We start from the raw sequence: 22,183 nt of genomic DNA, 5'->3' as shown, positions 1-22,183 counted from the left end.
TCTCCCACAAAATTTAGTGTATGGCCTTTGAATGTTTGAGAGATTTGAAGTTTGTGTCAACTTGTTGAATTGTGTAAAGCGCGTATGTTGTCCAATTCCTGTCAATATGTTGAAATGGAAAATTGTTTGGTGCTAGGAGATATGTAATTTTAAGCTATGTAGTTGTATTTTGTGGTGATTTCAAAATAAAAAGTAGGTCCAATTAAGCTAACAGAAGAATTTGTCTTGATTTTTTTACATCCGTTTTTAAAGTAAATTTTATAGAACTTTTCTTTTTGGATGCAAATTCTGATCTATGACATTAAGCTAGTTTACTTAGTGGTAACACAATACACAGGGGGTATCAAACCTTTGCAAACTGATACTAGTGCAGAAGGATACAGTTCGAAGAGATCTATCTTTTGTGCTTCCTAGCTTGATAATTAATTTCTCAGTGGATTATTTTAACTCAGTCAGGATAATGATCAGGTTACATTGTAAAATAAAAATGATTGTAATAAATAAAACCCAAATATATTTGAACTAAGATCTTTGTCAAGCTGACATAAATAGTCAGGCACGGTGTGTGTGTGTGAGGGGAAGGAGAAGCTGAGGGATTTATTCTTGATGTTCAAAGATTCGTGCACTGTATTCCCATTACCCCTTTAAGCATTTGTCTGTGAACTCAGCCACTTCAGTGTATTAGCAATAATCTTTGTGTTTCTTTGATGTCTGGAATATCCTTAATGAAAAATTAACACTGTACAATTTGGTCTACTTCTTAGGAATATCTCTCACTCCTACGTTTCCAGAAGTACTGCTTGTCCCAAGAGTCAGTAAATCATTTGCATACATTGCATGTTCAGGTGTATTGAGAAAGTAAAAATATCATGTAATAAAATGATAGAAAACACTGATTTTTTTTTCTTGGCACAGAAGTGAGGTAGATTGTGGAAAGTTTTTTTTTTACTGCTTTACTTCTAAAATGTTTTGACATGCTGTAAGAATACTAGCTAGTCTTCAGAAGTGGTATGAGCATTTAGAATGGCAGTCTGCTTTTGAGATTGTGACAAGCCAAATTAGAGATGTGGGAGTTGTCTGGCTGGAAGATTAGTGTACTTTTCAAAATAACCCACATCATAATTTTAGGTTCCCACTGCAAGGATCTGGCATGTGAAATATATGTGCCCACCCTCTGAAGTCAGCAATAGAGGAGTACAAGCTATGACTGGGGCTCTGATGTATCATAAGAAGGGCTACCATCCTTCCTTCATGTAACTTGCATTCATATGATATGGTTAACTAACTCCTTAAAATTACTGAGTTAGATAAAATGTACATATTAAAAGAGCTAACAAAAGCAAACGTCTTTTCCTTTAAGTTTTATTCTGAATTCTGTAACTTAGAACTGTTCAGTAGCTTCTGAACTTAATTGCTTTGTTTTCTGTCATAAGTAAGAATTAGTATGATTTAGGACTTTTTCCTAACTAGTTCAAGTTTAAAGGCATGCGGCAGCCAAAGTTGCTTTTTGTTTAAGCCTCCTTGTTTTTCTCTTAATTCACCTCACAGTTTGCTTTATGGCTACTCAGCTATTCTGTGCTTGACAGCCTAAGTTTTGAAGCTCTTATTCCAATACTTTCGCTTAGCATTTTTTCTTCTTTCCACAAAGGAAGCCATTCATGTCACATAGCATTCATGTCAGATAGGTAACTGTTGTAAAAGTGCTGCTTCAGGTTTTCAGGGGATTAAAAGAGTTTTATACTTACATTTAAAGAATTCATATTGAAAGTTTGTTATTCACATTTGTTGTGCATGAAACAGTGGAATGATCACATAGAAGAGAAGCAATGAAAGAGAAGTGAGAATGCATGCTTTGGGTTAAGCTTAAAAATGAAATTTTAGACTTATCAGCCATATCTGCATTAATAAAGTAAATCTGCCCAGAGCTGTTGCCAATAAGACTGATTAGAAGAGAAGAGCTGCTGCTTTGGGGAGTGATGCTTTGGCTCCACTTGACTACTAAACTGCTTCTGGTAACTTTGGTGGTTACTTTGCCAACCAGCAACAGTGCCCACAGACACTTCAGGGAAGTTACACATAGTGTCAGGAAAGGAGCTTCCCTCTAATTTACTGCTGTGGTTTAATCCCAGTGGGCAGCTAGGCACCACATGGTCACTTGCTCAGTCTTCCACAGCAGGATGGGGAGGAGAATCAGAAAGGTAAAACTGCAAGATCTCATGAGTTGAGCTTAGATGTTTTAATAGCACAAAATCTATACATGCAAGCAAAGCAATTTGCTAATTCCCTTTGGCAGGTAAATGTTCAGCCATTTCCAGGAAAATGAGACTGAATCACACATAACAGTTACTTGAGAACATTTATTTTTACTCAAGCATAACTCTGATCCTGTCCGTCCCACCCCAGTCCTACTTTGTTGCACTCCCTCCCTCCCAACTTTTATTGCTGAGGATGTTGTTTCTATAGTACATGACTGCTTTTGTTCAATTGGAGTCAACTGTCCTTGGCTGTGTTCCCTCCCGGCTCCTTGTGCATCCCCAGGCTGCTCGCTGGCAGGGCAGCAGAGGAAGCAGAAAAGTCCTGGAATCGGGGTATCCCACCTTGCTCAGTGCCAGCTAAAACATAGCTGTGCTGTCAACACTATTTTCATCCCAAATTCAAAAGGTAGCACTGTATCAGTTACTGTGAGGAAAATTAACTATATCCCAGCCAAAATCAAGACATACAAAGCGTACATATATACATAATTACAGCATAAGACAGATTTTAATTTCAAATTGGTTATACTTAAACATTTCATTTACTCATCTTTTTACCTAGAGATGGTTTCAAAATAGGGGATGCCTGGTTTCTCTGTCTGGATCAAGATATTGGAAATGTATTCTGTTCTTGAAGCATTTTTCATAACTTGGATGGGAATTGGTGAAACTGTGGGCTGTGGAATTAATTGGCTTATCTACAGCAAATTGTATGTTTTTACACATAGTGTAGAAGTACTAATTAAAATACAAACTGGGTGGAGTTTCACAAAGCAACTATGAGCATTTCACTTTGGTTCATCTACTTGCAGACACAGCTTTCATTAAAGAGCAAGGAATCTGAGCTGACAAGCTGAGTTCTTTCCTGACAATCTAAGATTCCCTACTGTTGCTGTGTATCTCAGGATATTGTTATTGCTAGTATTTTGGAGAAGACGGGGTTTCTTTCCTAAAAGAAAGATATTTACAAATAAACTACTGAGTTACCATTCTTCTTTTTTCTGTTATAAAACTAAGAAGTCAGAATAGTAATTTTCATGTTTCCTCTTTAAGGAAAAGTGCTGTTTGGTGTATATAGGGAGTTCTGAGAATTGACTTAAACTTGTCTTTTAGTGGTCTTGAGATTATACAGAGAAATGCAAGGGATCGGATGTTGATAGCTGTGTGTGTAGTGATTAGGCATGTTTAGTTACTTGAGTCTGCTACTCATCTTACTGCAGAAATACTGAGTGAAGTGATAATGACTTTTTTTTTTTTTTTTTCCCCTCTCGTAGTGTGCTGGAGAAGAGAATTGGGTGGACAGTCGGACTATTTATGTTGGGCATCGTGAACCACCTCCAGGCACTGAAGCATACATTCCTCAGAGATTTCCAGATAACAGAATAGTCTCATCAAAGGTAGTGTTCTGTCACTCATTTGCATAAATCAGTGTAAGTTCCGCTTTGTGTGCTTATTTTATTCCTCCAAGATGATCTTTCTGTACTTGCTATGTTTCTCCTTTACCATGATTGGCAAAGGTAAATGAACATCTCAAGTTTCTTCTACAAAAACTAATTGTCATATATGAGTTAGAATAAAGTAACTCATTCAGTGTTCAATGTAGTACATAGCAAGGTCTTAGAATGAGGCTGTGCTTTTTCACAAAAGAGTGAGAAAGTAATTTTCATTTGGGTTGACGCTGGAGTAAAGAACATCTTCCCAAGGCAAGACTTTGTAATTGTACATCTTCCTTTTTAATTGAGAGCATTATCTCAAAGTACAAGAAGTACTGCGATCGATGTATGTGATCTCTGCAATAAGTGTTCCCTTCAAAAGCTGACACAAAAACCTCTTAGAAATTATGGGATATTATTACCCATCTAACAAGTGTATCAGTCTTAAATATATCATAAATACCAAGATTTTATACCTTTTAGAAATCATACAGTTTATCACTCACTGTAAGTTTACAACTTCCTGCTTCAGCAGTATTGTGTGAACAAATAAGTTTCTGGTTTAGAAAGTCTGGGTTGTCTTAAATGTTTCTGTTCTAGTAGCATAAAAAACTGAACACTTGCAGCTTTCTATGTCGCAGACTCCCCAAGAACTTCATCTATTGAATGTGTTCAGATGTCAAACTTCATGCAAGCCAGTTATGCAATAACATCAAGGGGAAATGATTTCAAACTCAAGGAGGGAAGATTTAGATGAGATGTCAGGAGGAAATTTTCCGCCGAGAGAATGGTGAGGTACTGGTACTGATACAGGCTGCCCAGAGAAGTTGTAGATGCCCCGTGCCTGGAGAGGAGGGTCTAGGCCAGGTTTAATGGGAAGCTGGTCAATCTGAACTTGTGCATAATCTAGCAATTGGCAACCCTGCCTGTGGCAGGGAGGTTGGAAATCAAATCATCTTTGATGTTTCTTCCACCCCAAGCAGTTCTATGATTCTGTGAATGACTTTAAAATAGCTTTTACTGGAAAAAGTTACTTTTAAGCAGTATCTTAGATTTGCTTTGAGAACCTTTCTAACCCTGTAATCTCAGAACTGTATGCTTGCATACCTTAGTGGATCTGAACACTTACCTTCCACTAATATATGGCAAAGCTGTAGTAAAAGTTGTGCTTCTCAAACTGCCTCATTTCTTACATAAATTTTTTTATTTTACTATCTTCCTTCACTACAATCTTTATTATCTTCTTTCTATATCTCTTCCAAAGACTGCGTGCCTAGAAAAACAGCCTAGTGTCTGAACATCTTTACTTAGATAAAATATTCAGAAGGTAATGTAAATAATCCAGATGGAATATGGTCAGACAAGTACAATGGGAAATCCTGTACTTTGCACATCACTGTGTATTATTGCAGCATAAACACATTTTATGCAAATCTTTGTACTTGTGACATTTTAATCTTGTATATTTCATCTAGAGCTTACATACATAAAGCTATTGAAGTAAGTTACTGCCACTGCTTTTTGAAATAAAAAGCATCCTACTTAGTTCTACAAGGTGCTTGACATCTTTTTTTGATAGTGAAATTAGAAGTTTTGAGTTACTATGCTTTGTAGAGTGAGATCTTAAATGTGGTTTAGTGTGAGAATAAGCCGAAGCTTCTTGCCAACAGTTATTAAATATGTGGAATTTTAATTAGCTCAAGGAAAAGATTTCACTTAATTTTGATATACTTTCAGTTAGATGTTTGAAATATTAGATTCTTACAATTAGTTGACAACTAAAAAGCTTTTCCATAAACAAAAGGTTTTTAGTAGAAATATTTTTATACACATATCTCAGACTTGTGGTTTATATGTTAAACTTGTTACTTTAAATAAGTAATCTAAGTCTTCACTGTGAAAGTAAATACAGTGATGATTACATAGGTAACTCCAAAAGTAATGCCTCCTATTTATTTGTATGGAAACTTCAACAGATGCAAAGAGCACAATAACACTATTTGATAGAGCAAATTCTCAGCTACAATACACTGGTTTCCAGCATAATCATCACCATTATCATTTTTGCCAGCAACGAACAAGAGTCTGCATGTTGCATTTATTAAAAAATCCGCACCAGCAGAGGTGACCCTCTGTCACCATTGCTGAAGCATACCACATCATTGTGCAGACATCCACTGTTCAGTTTCCATAAATGCTCAGCAAGTATTGATGAATGTCAATTGACGCAGTTTTTTCCACATGGAGGAATTTAGTAATAACCCTTTGACTCATGTGCACTTCCTTGTCAGGCTCCATTTTGTCAAGCCACCCCTCCATTGCCATCTGTCATACAAAATGTAACAGAACATTGGTGGAAAGGCTCAGTCTCTACAGCCATATCACCAGCATCTTCCTCTGATACCGTGGGCCAACATAATGCAATGGGAAATATTACTTTCAGAGCAGCCCTTGTTTTTTAGGAGGGAGTAGAGTTTGCAGAAGTCCTTTATACAGATACATACTTTTTACAGTATTGTTCCTAAGAGTGCAGAAAGTTCAACTTGGATTACAATTGTCTTGAAATAGAAAATTTCTCTTGCTATTTTACCTATGCTGTCCTTTGCAAGAAAATTTGATTATTCATGTGTTCTATCCCAGATATTCTGGGTAAAGCGCTACTGTGATTTGGCTTGTATTGATTCTTGCTCTGTAAGCTAGCTAGCTCACAGCCTTTCACTCTGTCCTTCTTACTGGCTCCCTTAGAAGCTCTCTGAAAGAATATCTACTGCAGCTTAAAGACAGCCTTAAACTTACTGAAAAAATAATGAAAGTATATTGAAATGCTATTGAAAAACAATATTATAATCGGAAATTCATAATTGTTAGAGTAAAATACATACATGCGAGCATGCTATGTAACATTACCTCAACCATGAAGGGTATTTCCTTAGTTTTTCATCAGTAGGACAGACAGTAGTTTTCAGCTGTGGTTTTATAGGTCTTTAAGGCTTATACAGGAAAGATGATGATTGCTCTTCAAGGATGAGAAACCCTGAACTTTGAAGTACAAATTCTGCCAATTTAAGACAAATTGAGTTTCTAAAAAGAGCACCTGAAGACCATGAGGAAATTTCGTCAATTGGACTGTATGCTCCTGTATTAACAAATGCCCTGTCATAAAACCCTGAAAAAATATGGCCACTTGAAGTAATTGGAAAAGTCTAAGGTTTTTTTCTTCCAAAGGTAAACTTCATGATGCTGCACAAGAGGTTTTCTAGTGTCAGCAAGATGATAATTTGATTCCGGTACAGGGGAATATTTCTTGTATATTGCGTTGTCACTGTGGAATGTGGTTAATGCTCTATCTGTTTAATGGCATATTCCTGCTTGTGAAAAAAACCGATCAAGACAGACACTGGGCAGACAAAAATGCTTTTTTGATTTCATATGACTTTTAACAATGTACTACAAAAAGTGTGTGTCAAATTAATAAAAAGCAAAAAAATTGTTTTAGCTTGTATATGCAGTTAGCTTATGTTCAAAGGTAGTGACCTTTGTAAGGTAGATTCTTACATGGTTCTAGTTTTTAACTACTTCACCTGCATGGACTGTTAGTCTTTAATGTAGCTGCTGTGTGCCCTTTATTGGACTTATATGGCAGTGATGCAGCATGGCAAAGTAACAGCTGGCAGAAAACCCTGCTGTTTCATATGAGGAGTCAAAAAAAAAAAAAAAAAACAACACAACTTCATGTAAATGAGTTGGCAGAAGTTGTTTGCTTTTTTTTGTTGTTGTTGTTAAAAATATTCATATTTTGAAAGAATGTACTGATCATTAAAACTACTATTTCAAAAAGAAAATCTTACTGTAGTAGTGGTTAAAAGAATTTGGTAGGGAACGCCTTTTGTTCCTTCTATTTCTGAATTGGGAGGACGTCAAGTTTTTATCAATTCTGCTTCTGAAAAGTGATTAATCACAAAATAACTAATATGAAACTTCCTTAAGGTCCACACTTCATCATTTGTGCTCAGGGTGTCCCAGGTAGTATGCCAATGGGTGTATATATATATTATTTTTTATATATATATAAAATAATACATCACAGTGTGTGGAAGTGCCAAACCACTTAATGTGCTGTCATGGGAACTGCTGAAGTCCCACCTAGCACATTATCTTGTCGCCAGCGGTAGATGTTTAAGGAAGGAAGCAACAAGTAGACATAGAATGATACTGCTCAATAGGATGTTACTATTACAGAATGTTAGGGTTGGAAGGGACCTTAAAGCCTATCCAGTTCCAACACTCCTATACTAAACAGGGACGCCCTCTGGATTAGGTTACCCTAAGGCCCCTGTAGCCTGAGCCTGAACGCTTCCAGTGCAGGTGCATCCTCAGCTGCTCTGGGCAGCCTGTTCCAGTTCTTCACCACTGTCAGTATTTGTTGATTTGTGACTTAGCCAAAACTGATGACTTTACATTTAATACATGAGTTTTCGGCCTGAATTTCTTCATTATTTTTTGAACTCACGTGAATTTTTAGAATAATTAATGCACAGTGAAACTTTAGAAGTTTGATAAAATAAAACTAAACTTTCATTTTGAAATGCCTACTTCCTAATTTTCCGTGATGATTGCAAGTCCTTCAATCTGAGAGCAACCATTATCGTTATCTTCTTGATGCTGTTAGCGATCTTCTGCCATACTCTTTCTAGGCTGAACATTCTTAGCCTGTTCAACAGTTCTGTGCAGAAGTAGTTCATACATCTGGTCAGATTTGTCTGTATCTTTTCCCAATTTCTGTTAGCATTTAAGATTGTGAAATGCACAGGCCATTCAGTGTGTAGGCTAGCTATAGATTTACACAGTAGCACACCTAATTTTTTCTTGTTTTATTTTCTAGTAATTTTCAATGTTCCATTTCCTTACTGTTGATTTGTTATCTTCTGTATCTTCATAGAACTGCTGTATTTCCAGGATTTTGTTCATTTGTAGACAAAATAGAGGTTTACAGTTTCAATTCTATTTGAATTAATGAACTAAAGACTAACTGCCTTTTTTGAACAAAGAAGGTACATAAAAAAAAAAAATTGGTGGGAGCTGTAGGGAATTCTCTGAGAATGTGCTTAATTGGAGCTGCTTACTGGTTTAAAGACAACATGCAGAATGAACCACAAGAGATAAAAAAAAAAAAAAAAAAAAAAGATTTTAAAGATTCCAAGATAGATATAATCTGAGTGAAGGAACATCGAATTTCCAGTGTGTCAAACTGACAAAAATACTGGGAACACTCTGCAGGGAGATGACATTTTTTCTGTACCACCCATAGAAAAGGCTGGGTTAGAGAGCTTTACAGAAACTCTGGGTAAGCATTTTGTTGTTTTCAGTCTGTGGGTAATCAGTAGGTTGCATTTTGCTTTAGTGAGCCTGTCTAGCTTCAAACTTTCGTGTCATAGTTTCATGAAGGGAAGTTTGTACAGCTACGAAAGATACTTGTGCACTGGCATAACTGGAAGCAGTGGAGTCCAAGCCTCCAAAAGGTTGATGCTGAAAGCAGTAGGCTGAGATTCCCTGAAATGCAAGGCTGATTCTACAGTAGAAGAAGAACTGTTACTTGAAGAGTTTGCTTTTGCATAAAGATTTCATTCAATTTAAGTTATGATATGAAATTATGAAATGCAGACTTATAGTACAGCTTTATTTTCTTTTGTTGCTTTTTAAGAAGCAATGCAGTGAATTTTAGATGGCAAAATAATACTATCACTTGCTACTTTGAAATGCTATATGGCTATATTCACTGACCAGAAGTGCTCCCATTTTTAGTTTCACAAATAATACTATTGTCTGTTGCATGCTTGTTTCCTTGGGGCTTCTCTTCAAACACTGATCCAAACACTGATTTGTATGAGAATAGCCTGAAACAATAATATTGCATATTGAGTGTCCTCTGAGCTGAAAGCACAATCTTAGTTCCTTTCAGTGCTAATCTGATTAATTGTGAGTCATCTCAATCTCAGTGACTAATAGTTAAATAAAATTAAGTAATTCTGGCATTTTTCAGAGGATGCTGTTGAAATTTTTCCTCCTTTCAGCAGAAATTTGTGCTCACTTCCATGCAGCGCTCACTTCTGGCATCCTGTTATAAAACCACAAAGACTGGAGGCAGTGAGCTCTGTTCTTATTGTTGTGCTACATTTGGAAGAAATCTTAATTCTGAAGCTTGAGAAAGTATTTAAGTACTTCCACCACGACTTGAAACTCAGGAGACCTGGGCTGTCCCAGACCTCTCCAAGGTCGTCATGGTTTTTATCTGTAAGAATTTGTTTGATCGCTATGAGGACATGACAAAACAGCTTTAAGTTGAGGAGTTCAAACATAGCCCTAAGCATTGGCATTTGAAAGTCAAAAAAGCATCTCAGGCCCACAGTGGAAACTGGCACGGCTGTGTGTGTGTGAAGCACAAATATTTGTTCAGTGTCCCTTGTGGTGCAGAAAAGACAGGTAGACTCAAGTGCATATGGGAGTATTTTGTGTGCCTTTTAGCATGGGCAGACTGATTGGCTCTAAAAGCAGCTGTAACATGGAGCTCCTGCTGTGTGCCCAGGCACTCTGCTGACTTGTAGCTATGCAGTGTGAAGCAGAAGATCAGATCTGATGCTGCAAGGGTTAAAATAGCAAGGTTTACCAAGCTGTATCTACGAGTGAGTGGTGCAGGTGCTTTTAGCAATGAAGAAGAGTAAATGGGCTTAATCTGAGTCAGTTGCAAATCTCATCAATGGACTTGTCTTAGTCCCAGCTAATGGGAAGCAATACCTTTAGAATGAAGTCATAGGATGCAGTGCATCATGCAATTTTCCTTATAGGCATGGTAACGTGGTTTCTTTCTGTGGATAATGCCCAGTATCTCAAGAGAGCTAGAAATAGCTATTAGCTCTTCATGATCCTCTTGGTAGGATTTCCAGGCTATTGGCTCTCTGCAACCTTTCTTGTGCTCCCAAGAGAAGTCATTTGCCAAACTCCCCACTCAGCCTGGGATTAAGTTGTTTTTTATTCTCTGCTGGTACAGAGTAAAGTTTGTCGTATTTATATGGAGTCTGCACATTAGGGGGGTGGAGGGGGCAGAGAAGAAGAAAGGAAGGAAAGGAAAGGAAGCAGGCCCGAACTTGATACTGTTCCACTCACTATAAAACTTAATTCTCTTCCCTTTGTATATGAAAAAGTGAAGCATGTCTGATCTCATACACACTCTTGCATCTCTTTGCTAACATTCTCTGAGACTGTTAGTTTCTTTAACTTGTAATATAATAATATATAATAATATAATATAATAATCTTCAAAATGCTGGGGGATACTGTTGTCAGAGGAGTTCCTAGAGATATAGCCTCAATCTGATGAAACTGAGAATTGTTAAATTAATAAAGGACTATGAAGGATATCATTTTTTGATATAATATTTATCATATATATGATATATGATTCATAGATCTCCTTTGTAGCAGAAATCTAGTTTTACAAGTAACTACTTTTAAGGAACCTTATGACTGGATATGTTTGTCCATTCATGGTCCTGTATTTTATTTTCTGACGGATAAGACTGAACATAGGAATACTGCAATTAATGTGTTTCTCACTGGGAATTAGTCTTAGATTTCATGCTTGCTACCCTTGACCTGGAACCCCAAATGTGTACTCACTATTCAGATCACTATTTCTGATATGAGCCAGGATGCCATTGGCCTTCTTGGCCACCTGGGCACACTGCTGGCTCATGTTCAGCTGAGCATTTACCAACATCTCCAGGTCCCTTTCTTCTACACAGACTTCTAGCCACTCTGCCCCAAGACTGTAGCATCGCCTCAGGTTGTTGTGGCCAAAGTGCAGGACTGAACTTCATCTCGCTGGCCTCAGCCCAGCTATCCAGCCTATTGAGATCCCTCTGTAGGGCCTTCCTACTGCCAGGCAGATCAACGCTTCCCCCCAGCTTGGTGTAATTAGCAAACTTACTGAAGGTGCACTCTGTGACCTCATCTAGGTTATCAATAAATATATTGAATAGGACAGGCCTCTATACTGACCCCTGAGGAACACCACTTGTAACCAGGTGCCAACTGGATTTAACCCCATTGACCTCCACTCTCTAGGACATCCAGCTAGTTCTTTACCCAGCAAAGATTGTACCTGTCCAGGCCACAGGCTGCCAGCTTCTCCAGGAGAATGCTGTGGAAATCAGTGTCAAAGGCTTTGATGAAGTTTAAGGTAGACTACGTTAACAGCCTTTCCCTCGTTTACCAGGTGGGCTGCTTGATCACAGAATGAGATCAGGTTAGTAAAGAGGGACCTACTGGCTGGGCCTGATCCCTTGATTGTCCCACACGTGCCCTGTGGTCTTCCTTAAGATGATCTGCTCCATAACCTTTTCTGGCACAGGCCTGTAGTTCTCCGGATTTTCCTTATGACTCTTCTTGTAGATGGAAGTCACATTGGCAAGCATGACTAGAAAATATTCAAAGAAGATAAATGGTATTAGCTTGCTACCTGAGAACAGTATTCTGATGCATTTCAATATGTTCATTTTTAAAGTCTTTTTATCCAAGGTTTTGATTTTGCCTTGAATACAGTCATAAGATAAATCATGTTCTGATTGGCAACCTCTCTGTTTCTTCTGGGCGTGATTATGATGGCTAAATGTTAATTATCTATTTGTAGATACTGCACTGAACTAATGGTGGTTGGGAGAGTGAGGGAGGGAAATGTCTGTGCAGACATCTTAGTGATCTTTCTTGCCTAAAATCCATAAAAAATAGTTAGTTTCCCTTTGGAGAAGAATAGGCAGAATAAATACTTGGTATGTTTGAAATCCAGTATAATAAAGTTCTGAAATTTGTCTGTGTATCATTGTCACCATTTAAGCTTCTCAGTAATGTGTGTATCTCTAAGATTAGAAAGAACAAGATACCTTATTGCCGATTCTGCTCTGTCACTAACTACTAGGGAGAAAACGTATGGTGGACTTCCCTTCTCTGGATTCAAATCACATCTCTCTTGTTGCTTATCACAACAGGAGCTTTAAATGACTGGGACTATTGTACAAGGAAAACTCCTAATCCAGTCTAGCCACTCTTATTTTGAAATTGTGCAGCCAAAGCAAGTAACTGGGTAGTGGGCAGTGTGAATAGGATTCCAGTCCAATGCAAGTATTCTGTCTGCAAGATGAGAGTACTTAACTTTCCAGCTCTTATGTGTACGTTTGCATGGGTTTTGGCAAACAGCTGATACAATATTGAAGTAACTTATTAAACAAGTGTTTATATAAGTGTATAAGTGTTTACTTCAGAAATATTTTTTGACACATCATAAAAGAATAACATTTTGTTCATCTCTTACGCATGTATAGGCTTTAGCCCCAAATAAATAGAAGCATAGAGCAGGGGTCCCTCATGGGTCTGTATTGTAAGTGGTATTGGATATTTTTTCTGTGACATGGGCATTGGGATTAAGTGCACCCTCAGCAAGTTTGCACATGACACCAAGCTGTGTGCTGCAGTAGACACACTGAAAGGAAGGGTTGCCATCCAGAGAGACCTTGAGGCATGGGCCTGTGCAAGCCTCATGTAGTTCAGCAAGGCCCTGTGCAAGCTCCTGTGCTTGGATCAGATCAATCCCAAGCACAAATACTGGCCAAGTGGAGAATGGATTGAGGACAGCCCTGAGGAGAAGAACTTGAGGTGCTGGTTGATGAAAGACAATGTGAGCTGGCAGTGTGTGCTTACAGCTTGGAAGGCTGTGTCCTATACTCCACCAAAAAAGAGGTGGCTACCAGGACAAGGAGGCTGACTGTCTCCCTCTGCTCCACTCTTGCATGACCCCACCTGCAAAACTATGTTCAGCTCTAGGACCCCAAGCATAAAAATTCTTGAGAGCAGAAGGCTTTAGAGACATTATAGTGGCCTTTTGGTACCAAAAGAGAGCTGACAAGAAAGCTGGAGAGAGCTGTTTTATCATGGAGTGTAGTGTTAGAACAAGGGGCAGTGTTTTTAAATGAAAGAGAGCAGATTAAAGTTAGATCTCTGGGAGTGCTTAGGACCAAGTTAAATGGGGCTTCTAGCAACATATTCTACTGAGGAATGTCCCTGTGCATTGTAGGGGGGTTGGTGTTTAGGGTCCCTTTCAATCTCAGCAGTTCTGAGATTCCAGACTGTACATAGTAGGGTTTTCATGTGCAAAGAAGGCATACTTCTTGGAGTTCTTTTTCATCTGCATATGGAACAGAGGTTCCTTCTGTAACTCTGGTTTCATTTTCTTTCAGGGCCAAGTTTAGGAGCTGTGTAACTTGTGACATAATTTGTTTATCAGTATGCATCAGTACAGTCTGAGCAAATAATTAGTAGAAGCTTCTTAGCTTGTCTTCTTTGGAATGAATGTTAATTTGAAGTTGTTGGTTTATGATGTGTCAAATGATAATTTGGATAATAAGATGATACAGCATTAGTTTTCTTAAGCAGTTTTTCATGTTTGTCGCACAGTTCTAGATGATATTTTTCACGTACATTACAAAAAGCAATGCTCTGATCCAATTTTTGGAGCTACAGAATGATTTGTATAAGAAGAGTAAGATTGAACTTGCTGCAGAGGAGGGGAAGGGACCCAATGTCACAAGATTCTTTCTCACACACTTTTACGCTTTTTTTTCCTTTGAATTTTTTACATATTCTGTTTGCCCTTCTCTAGGTTATATTTCATTTTATTAAAGGCCAGGTTGAATGAGGCTTTAAGCAACCTGCTCTAGTGGAATGTGTTCCTGCCTATGGCAGGAGGATGGGTGCTAGATGGTCTTTAAGATCTCCTTCAGTCCAAGCCATTCTGTGAGATTTCAGTTATTTTTAAGGTTAGTACAGAAATATTGCAGTCACACACTCTCATTCAGAACAGTAGTTTATTTTGAGAACTATGTTTGCATCAAAGCCAAGGTACAGAGGCTGGCAATTTTTATTTCGTTCTTAATTTGCAGTGATTTCATAGTTAATGCTCAGAGTGCCATCTACCTCCTCAAGTAACGTGTTCAAAATGGAAGTGAATTAAAAGCAATGTTAAGCATCTAGGATGTTTTTGTAAATTTTTTTTCTTAGCTTTAAAGGAACTGTTCTGTAACTGAATCTCTGAGTGTTGTTACTGTTCAGAAGGTCCTTGGTACCCAGATTATCTCAGCTCAGAAAATCCTATATAACGCAAGTGATGTGATTTTTAGGAATATATTATTGCCAATTAAAATTCCGTTTCAGTGAGCTATTAAATAAAGTAACAAAAATAATACAATTTACTCGTGGATTGTGAATTATGCATTTGTCTGATTCTTAGAAAAAAGAGTGTGAATGATATTTCTCTCAGAAGCATTGATAATCTGTGCTTTGTTTTCAGTACACATTTTGGAACTTTATACCAAAAAATTTGTTTGAGCAGTTCAGAAGAATAGCTAACTTCTATTTTCTCATCATTTTTCTTGTTCAGGTAAGCTACTCCCATTTTGTAATAAGTTTCTGAATTCTTCCTAAAAAAAAAAAAGCACAAGGAGTTTAGAAAAATTTAAGAAACAACTGGTTTTATTGAATGGAGAAGTAAATAGTTGAGCTTGGTTAGGCTTTTATACTGATGATGTGAGAAAAGTGGTTTTATTCGATTCCCAGGTTGTAAATGTGAATCTAACCTAAAGACAAATTGATACCATCACTGGTTTGATAGCATCTCTTGATTAAATGCAATAGAATTTTAATTTTTATTTTGTAGTAAATAAGCATCCAGATGAGTGAAACCATTCTTGTAAATTATGTTGATGACTAAATTTTGTTAGTTTTGCTAAAAGTTACATTTTTTATAAGAGAATGATCCCTTTACAGAAATTTTCCATGTGCCTGTCATTAGGGCCTGTAGAGAAATCAAAGTATGGATGCTTCTTTAATGCTTGCTTAGCATAATACCAAAATACTTGTTTTTGTAATTTTTACCTCCAGTAATTAATTTGTTGCTTTCTAGACATCTTCATTCTGAACCTTTCACAGTCACTTAAATGTATTAAAAAATAACAATCTATTAAATGAAAGGCTCTATCACTTGGCTTGCCAGACAGCATAAAAAGAAGAGCTATTTGGATTCTCTGGAATAATTTATCTGGAATAATTTAATTTTCTTACAGACTGAACTGTCCCTTGGATTCTACCTCTTTCTCATATAATTGTAAAAGTCACAGCTCAGTATTTCAGAATTTACTCTTTGTATATAAGAACATCTGCATTGTATAACATGAAAACAGCAGTAATCTGATTTCAGATTCTGCTCAGCTTTGTCTCCAAAGCTTTAGCTTTCCAGTTTCTCTCATACTTAAGCTCTTGCAAGTAAATAAAATCTATTTCTAGTCATTAGTATCTGAATGTGATCTAAATATACGTAGCTTGCTCCAAAAGTAATGCCTCCTATATTTATTTCCACGGAAATGACAACAGCTACAAAGAGCACAATAACACTATTTGATAGAGCAAATTCTCGACTACAAAATGCTAGTCACCACCATTAGCTATGCATTTTTGCCAGTGATGAACAAGAGCCTGCATTTTGCACCTATAAAAAATCTGCACCAGTGGAGAATGACCCAATGTTGCTGTTGCCATTGCTGAAATGCACCACCCATGACTTCACTGTCAATTGTTTGGTCTGTACAGAGTTCAGTAAGCATTGATAAATGTCAGTCGATGCCAATTTTTTATGCATGGAGAAATTCAGTTCCACATCTTTGCTTCAGATGCTTTTCCATGTCAGACACCATTGTGTCAGAGTGCCCCTCTGCTGCCATCTGTTGTATGGCAATGACATATAACAGAATATTGGTGGGAAGGTTCAACCTCTACTGCCATACCACCAATGTCCTCCTCTTGACATCGTGGGCCAACACAGTCATACAAGAGGCATTATTTTCAGAGCAGACGTCGTAGTATTGTACTTTTTTTAGCCTATATATATTTTTTTTTTCTAGGTATTACGTATATTCTTAAAATCATATTAAAGTACTGTTCTTTTTAGTTGAAGTTCCTTGGTACTTTGTAACATACCAGTGAAAAGAATACTTGAAACATCTTGATTGCATAATTCACTGCTTACATTTACCAGAATATGTAACCAGAATATATTTGTTCCTTTTGTTGCAGTTGATCATTGATACACCTACTAGTCCAGTTACAAGCGGACTTCCACTTTTATTTGTCATTACTGTAACAGCTATCAAACAGGTGAGGAGACTTCTTAGCAAAAGTAAATATAAGGAAAAAATTTCTATTTGTGTAGCATTTCATTTCTCCCTGTCTTTTTATGTTATGCTATCTTAGAGCAATGCCTAAAGAATTATCGTGATGAAATTGGACAGAGTAATGGTTGTTATGTTGGATTTTTTTTGTGTGTGGCTGTAGAAGTTGGTTGCTATATGATGTCTCATTAATTCAACACAAGTTTATAAATTATTTTAAAACTTTGATGTTCTTGTGCCCAAAGGAATCATCTGCATTCTTGTATTTACTCAGTACATTTGACTTTTGTCTGCTACTAAGCAGCTGTCCACATCCTATTACATTTTTTTCCCTAAAGACTGAAAATGAGCTTAGTAAGAATGAGAAAAACTTGTAAGATGAATCTGCTGATTCTTTTTATATTTCTGTATCCTCTGCAGAATGAAGAGATAACAAAAAGTATTTTGGCTGAAATCTTCAATATATGTTGATGATAACGTACAGTTCATAATGATAGCTGCAGTACTTTCTAAAGACTACTATTCAATAGACGTTACAGTATTCTCTCATTTTCAGTGTGGAAATTAAGCCATGAAATGGAAGTAATTTTTAGAAATCAGTTCTTGCTCCATCATTGAGTATAAAAGACAGTAATAAAAGTTGCTTTCACAAAACAAAATTGCATAATACAGGTTTGTATTATTATACAGGTTTGTAATTTCATTTCCAAGCTAGTACTACCAAAAGGAAAAGGTTTTGGTAGTTTTTCATGCTGTACCCTAATGCTGCAGTGTTCCAGTTAACGTGAACACTTAAATGTAGATGGAATCTCAGATGAATATTGAATATTTTAATTTATTAATATTAATACTTTTATATGATTATCAAATCTGTGCATTATTAGAGCTTCTGATACTATAAATTTGGTCTGGATCAAGATTTAATCAGGAGTGAGAGACGTTGCACTCTGATTAAGCTAGAGCTGAATTTGTTGTCTTTGGCAGTTTCAGGCCCATTGAAGGAGTGCAAAGAATAACTTACCTGGCATAAACCTTACTTAACTCATCAAAAATTTTACTAGATTTGAACTAGAATGAGAGTTTATAACAGGTGCTCCTAGTGGCTATAATACTCTTCATCTTTGTGTGTACTGTACCATCTCACTGCAGCCACAAAGAAGTTTCTAAAACTGTGAGCTCCTAAAGTAATAATTACAAATATTGAGTAGAATGGTTTTATTATTTATTTGGCTTTTTACCTTCAGTCCAATCTAACGATAACTGCTCTTTTAGGACAGCCTCTCAATGTGAGAACGCAGTGGCACAGTGAATTCCATTTCATGGGCATCAGTGGGTTCAGGCACCAATAACTTCTCTACATAACAGGGAGGTGGCTTCAAGCAACTTTTACAAGGCTACTCAAAAGAATTAGTACTTTTCATGAGCACTAAAAAGGTCTCTTATTAATATTCTGTGTTTGGGAAAGAATAATTTCGTGAGGTAGTTGGATATCAAGACAGTGTCTAGGACAGAATGCTCCCCATTTTAGCTCTAAACTTCTGCATGGGTGTTCTGTATTACCTACCTTTCATTATGCTCCTGGACTATGATGATTAAAGAACAAAACAAAGAAACAAAAAAAATGAGGGTGTAGTGAGTGGACCCTGGCCAGCATCTAGCTAACATTGCTCTCCCATGGGATGGGGAGAAAATGGAAGGCAAAAAGACACAACAATTGAGTTAATAATGGTTTGATAGGGAAAGCAAAAGCTGTGTATGCAAGCAAAGCAAAAACAAAAACAAACACAAAAAAGAAATCCATTCATTACTATTCAGCAGGGAGACATTCAGCCACTTCCTGGAAAGCAGGGCTTTGGTACGCTCAGTGCTTGCTTCAGAAGGCAAAATACAATCACCACAAATGTACACTCCTCCTTTCCCTAAGCTTTTCTTGCTGGGGATGACACCACGTTGGTATAGAATATCCCTTTGGTCAGTTTTGGGTCTGTTCTCAAAGCAGTGGCAGCTCCCACCCACCTTGCCCATCTCCAGGCTACTGGCTTCCTGGAGAGGGGAGAGGTTGTAAGGAAAGCCTTGATGCTCCATATCCCTTGTTCAGTATTCACAGAAACATTGGGGTGTTACTAACACCATTTAACCCAAAATGCAAAGCACAGTAGTGTATCAGGTACTGTGAAGAAAGTTCACTTAATTCCAGCCAGACCTAGTACAGAGAGTAGTTTTGATTGTCTCTTAATATGATAACTGGTTATCTTCATTGTCTTTATGCTAAATGCAGATTTTTCCTGTTTCAGTTCTCCAAGAAACTATAATATGTTGTGTTTTCATGCCTTTCAGTGCTAAGTATATGTAGTTGAGTATTGTCTGTAGTGGGATTCAGCTCTTGATTATGAGCAAAAGTTACGATCATAACTGGCTAGTAATTTAGTGTGGTTTCACACCGTTAAGATTTGAGTTATTGGACTTAATGTAGTCTTAATGTAGTTAAACAGTGGTCTATTGAAGTCTGGATTATGACATGCTGTGCATAGTACAGCAGTTGCATCTTTCCAAGTCAGGTGCCAAAGTGAAAACCAGTTGTCTGGAGCAACTATTCCACTAGATTTTTAAAGACCCTTTGACTTTCCAAAGTATCTCTGAGAGCGTCCAGAGTAGTGATACTCTTGTTCTACAGTGGATTTTCAAATGCACCTAAGAGAGTCAGATGTGAAAAATTTTATGGTATTTTTTCTCTCAGCCACTGGTGTCTTTGTCATCTCCAACCTTTAGCTCGTTGCAGGACCTTTTAAATGGAAACTCATTTTGACTGTTGGCATAATACACCAATTCATAGGATAATTCAGTGATCAGCATGGCAATCTGCAAAATTTCTTCAAACAATGATCTTCAGCACTCGTAGATTGTATCTAGGGTTAAAAAGTTTGACATAACAGTACAGCAGTCAGGAAATATGACCTTCAGTCATGGTCTCACTTTTGTCATCTTTCAATGTGGAGTCGTACTTTACCAAAATGTGATTTTCACACTTCTACGTTTTTAGCAGCAATTTCTATAAATACTTTGTGCTTACTCAAAGTTAGAGTGTGAACAAAAGGTGATCACTTAAACATCAGAAATTGTTCCATATATTATAGACATCCCTATTTATCAGAATTTCTTCATTAGAATAGATAATTTTATTAACCACTTTTAACGGTGAATTCTCTTTCTCATATATGTGCAACATGACTGTACCACAATTTCATTTATTTTCGTGAAAATCTTTTCTTTTTTTCCTTATTTTGGTTAAGAATCTGCTTTGGTTAAGAATGCTGTTCTGTGTCGTTATAGCCAAATGTGCATCACTGCATCATTCCATTTTACTGTTTTTTAGGGTTATGAAGACTGGCTTCGACATAAAGCTGACAATGCAATGAACCAATGCCCTGTTCATTTCATTCAACATGGTAAACTGGTTAGAAAGCAAAGCCGAAAATTAAGAGTAAGTAATTATGACTTAATAGACTTTAGGAGTCAGGTTTATTTTGCACTTTTTGTAAAAAGAATTACACAGAAATGTAGCGTAGAAAATGTATTTATTACATTTCATGATGAGCTTCATGAAATGGACCTCAAATAAACTAATTTTTAATTGTGTGCCTCTGAATTTAGTATTTTAAGAAGCTAGACATGTTTCTGCTTTATCTATGCACTGTTAAGTCTTCTCTCATAACTGTTGCTTTTGTTTTCCATTTTTTAACTTGAAATGTTTCACTCATTATTTGTCTTTTGTCTTTTCTGCATTTGCGGTTCTCTGTGGGTATGCACATTAATAACTTACTTAAGCCCAATTATGACAATCAACCCTATCAATTTGTCCTATTTCTTATAGAGAAAAACACATTCAGAATACCTTCTTCATTTCCCATCAAATCACAGCCTCTTCATTGGGCTTCTGAATGCTTCTACATTCTTTTCCTGATAATTTGAGGGTTATTTTCATAAAATATCTCTCTCTCTCTCTCTTTTTTCTTTTTTCTTTTTGTGTGTGTGTGTGTGTGTGTGTGTGTGCAGATGAAGTTGTCATTGTTATGATATTTAAAATTTAGCAGGTCTGATAGATACTTTTTTGGGATCCCCAGGTTTCTAATATCTTTGTTAGGAATATCTTTTTCTGTTCATCCTCATTTGGGCATAAATAGATCTACAGGGTTCGCTGCCTTTCTGCTGTGACCATTCATTTGAATATGGTAGCTTCTGCCTACAGCTTCCAGATAATAAAATAAATAAATAAATACAACTAAGACATGATGTGCTGCTCAGTATTCCATGTACCTAAACAGTTATCCATTCTATATGAAGTGAGCGATATAGCATAGAACTGGAATTTGTATTATAGTAATGAATCCATTGCATATATTTTCTCAACTTCTCCCCACTTCTTTGCCTTTCAGAGTCTATTTCAAGGAACTAAAGGGTGGGAGAGAAAGACATAGGGAATACTTGTGTGGAGAGGGTATCTGTCCGTGGGTGACAGAGTAAAATTGTTGGACCTGTACTATGCAGGAAAACAGACTATATCACATAAAGGCAGATTCTTCTGCCCCTAAAAGCCTATGGACACTTCATTAAGGGAAGGAAAAAGAATTGCTAAAAGATGAGATTTCTTTTTAACTGACACATTGGCAGATATCATCACAAGAGCACTTTGTCAGTATTTTGTTTGCTGTCTTTTTTCTTGACTCCTGCCCTTTTTCTACTGCAAACTTTTTAGGTTTTTAATTTATTTTTGGATAGGCTGTTTTATTGTAGTTTGCTCCTGACTTGCAGACTGACTTGTATGCCATAGCTCACAGAGACAATCTTGCTAGATAAATTAGTAAATAATAAGGACCACACAACACTATGAACTGTGAAAATCAGAATGAAGAGAACTTGTTTGTCTTTGAGCTGTATCTGAAAATTCACTTTCTGATGTGTAAATATTTTTAGTGGCAACCTGAAAAACTCCAGATATTTTTTTCTCCTGCATGTTCTTACTGTGACACTTGACTGCCAAGATGGCTTTGATCGCTAAACCAGCCTCCTGGCTTTCTCTCTATCTAGATTGAAAGTTCTGAACAATTTGGGATCTTTCTTCAGTAGCATCTGCAGAGATGATTAAATTTTCCATAATGTCACTGTGTTTTAGATAGCTGACAGTTAAATTAATGTTTTCAGTGGTAAAGAGAGCTAGTAAAACCAATCT

The 22,183-nt window shown here is 36.9% G+C and overlaps 1 protein-coding gene across 7 annotated transcripts in view; it reads left to right on the top strand.

Moving 5' to 3' along the window:
- The window catches only part of ATP11A (ATPase phospholipid transporting 11A), a 117,239-nt gene that overhangs the window by 52,135 nt on the left and 42,921 nt on the right, over positions 1-22,183 (top strand). For all 7 annotated transcript variants that reach the window (XM_085215311.1, XM_085215342.1, XM_085215304.1 and 4 more), the window contains exons 2-5: positions 3,530-3,652; positions 15,084-15,173; positions 16,862-16,942; positions 20,330-20,437. In XM_085215311.1, coding sequence (XP_085071437.1) covers positions 3,530-3,652; positions 15,084-15,173; positions 16,862-16,942; positions 20,330-20,437 — 402 coding nt within the window. The remainder of the gene's footprint in view (positions 1-3,529; positions 3,653-15,083; positions 15,174-16,861; positions 16,943-20,329; positions 20,438-22,183) is intronic.

Source organism: Meleagris gallopavo, chromosome 1, assembly GCF_905368555.1.
Source record: "Meleagris gallopavo chromosome 1, MGAL_WU_HG_1.1, whole genome shotgun sequence".
Taxonomy (NCBI): domain Eukaryota; kingdom Metazoa; phylum Chordata; class Aves; order Galliformes; family Phasianidae; genus Meleagris; species Meleagris gallopavo.
Note: the sequence above shows the minus strand (reverse complement) of the source record. Positions and strands in the feature narration are given on the sequence as shown.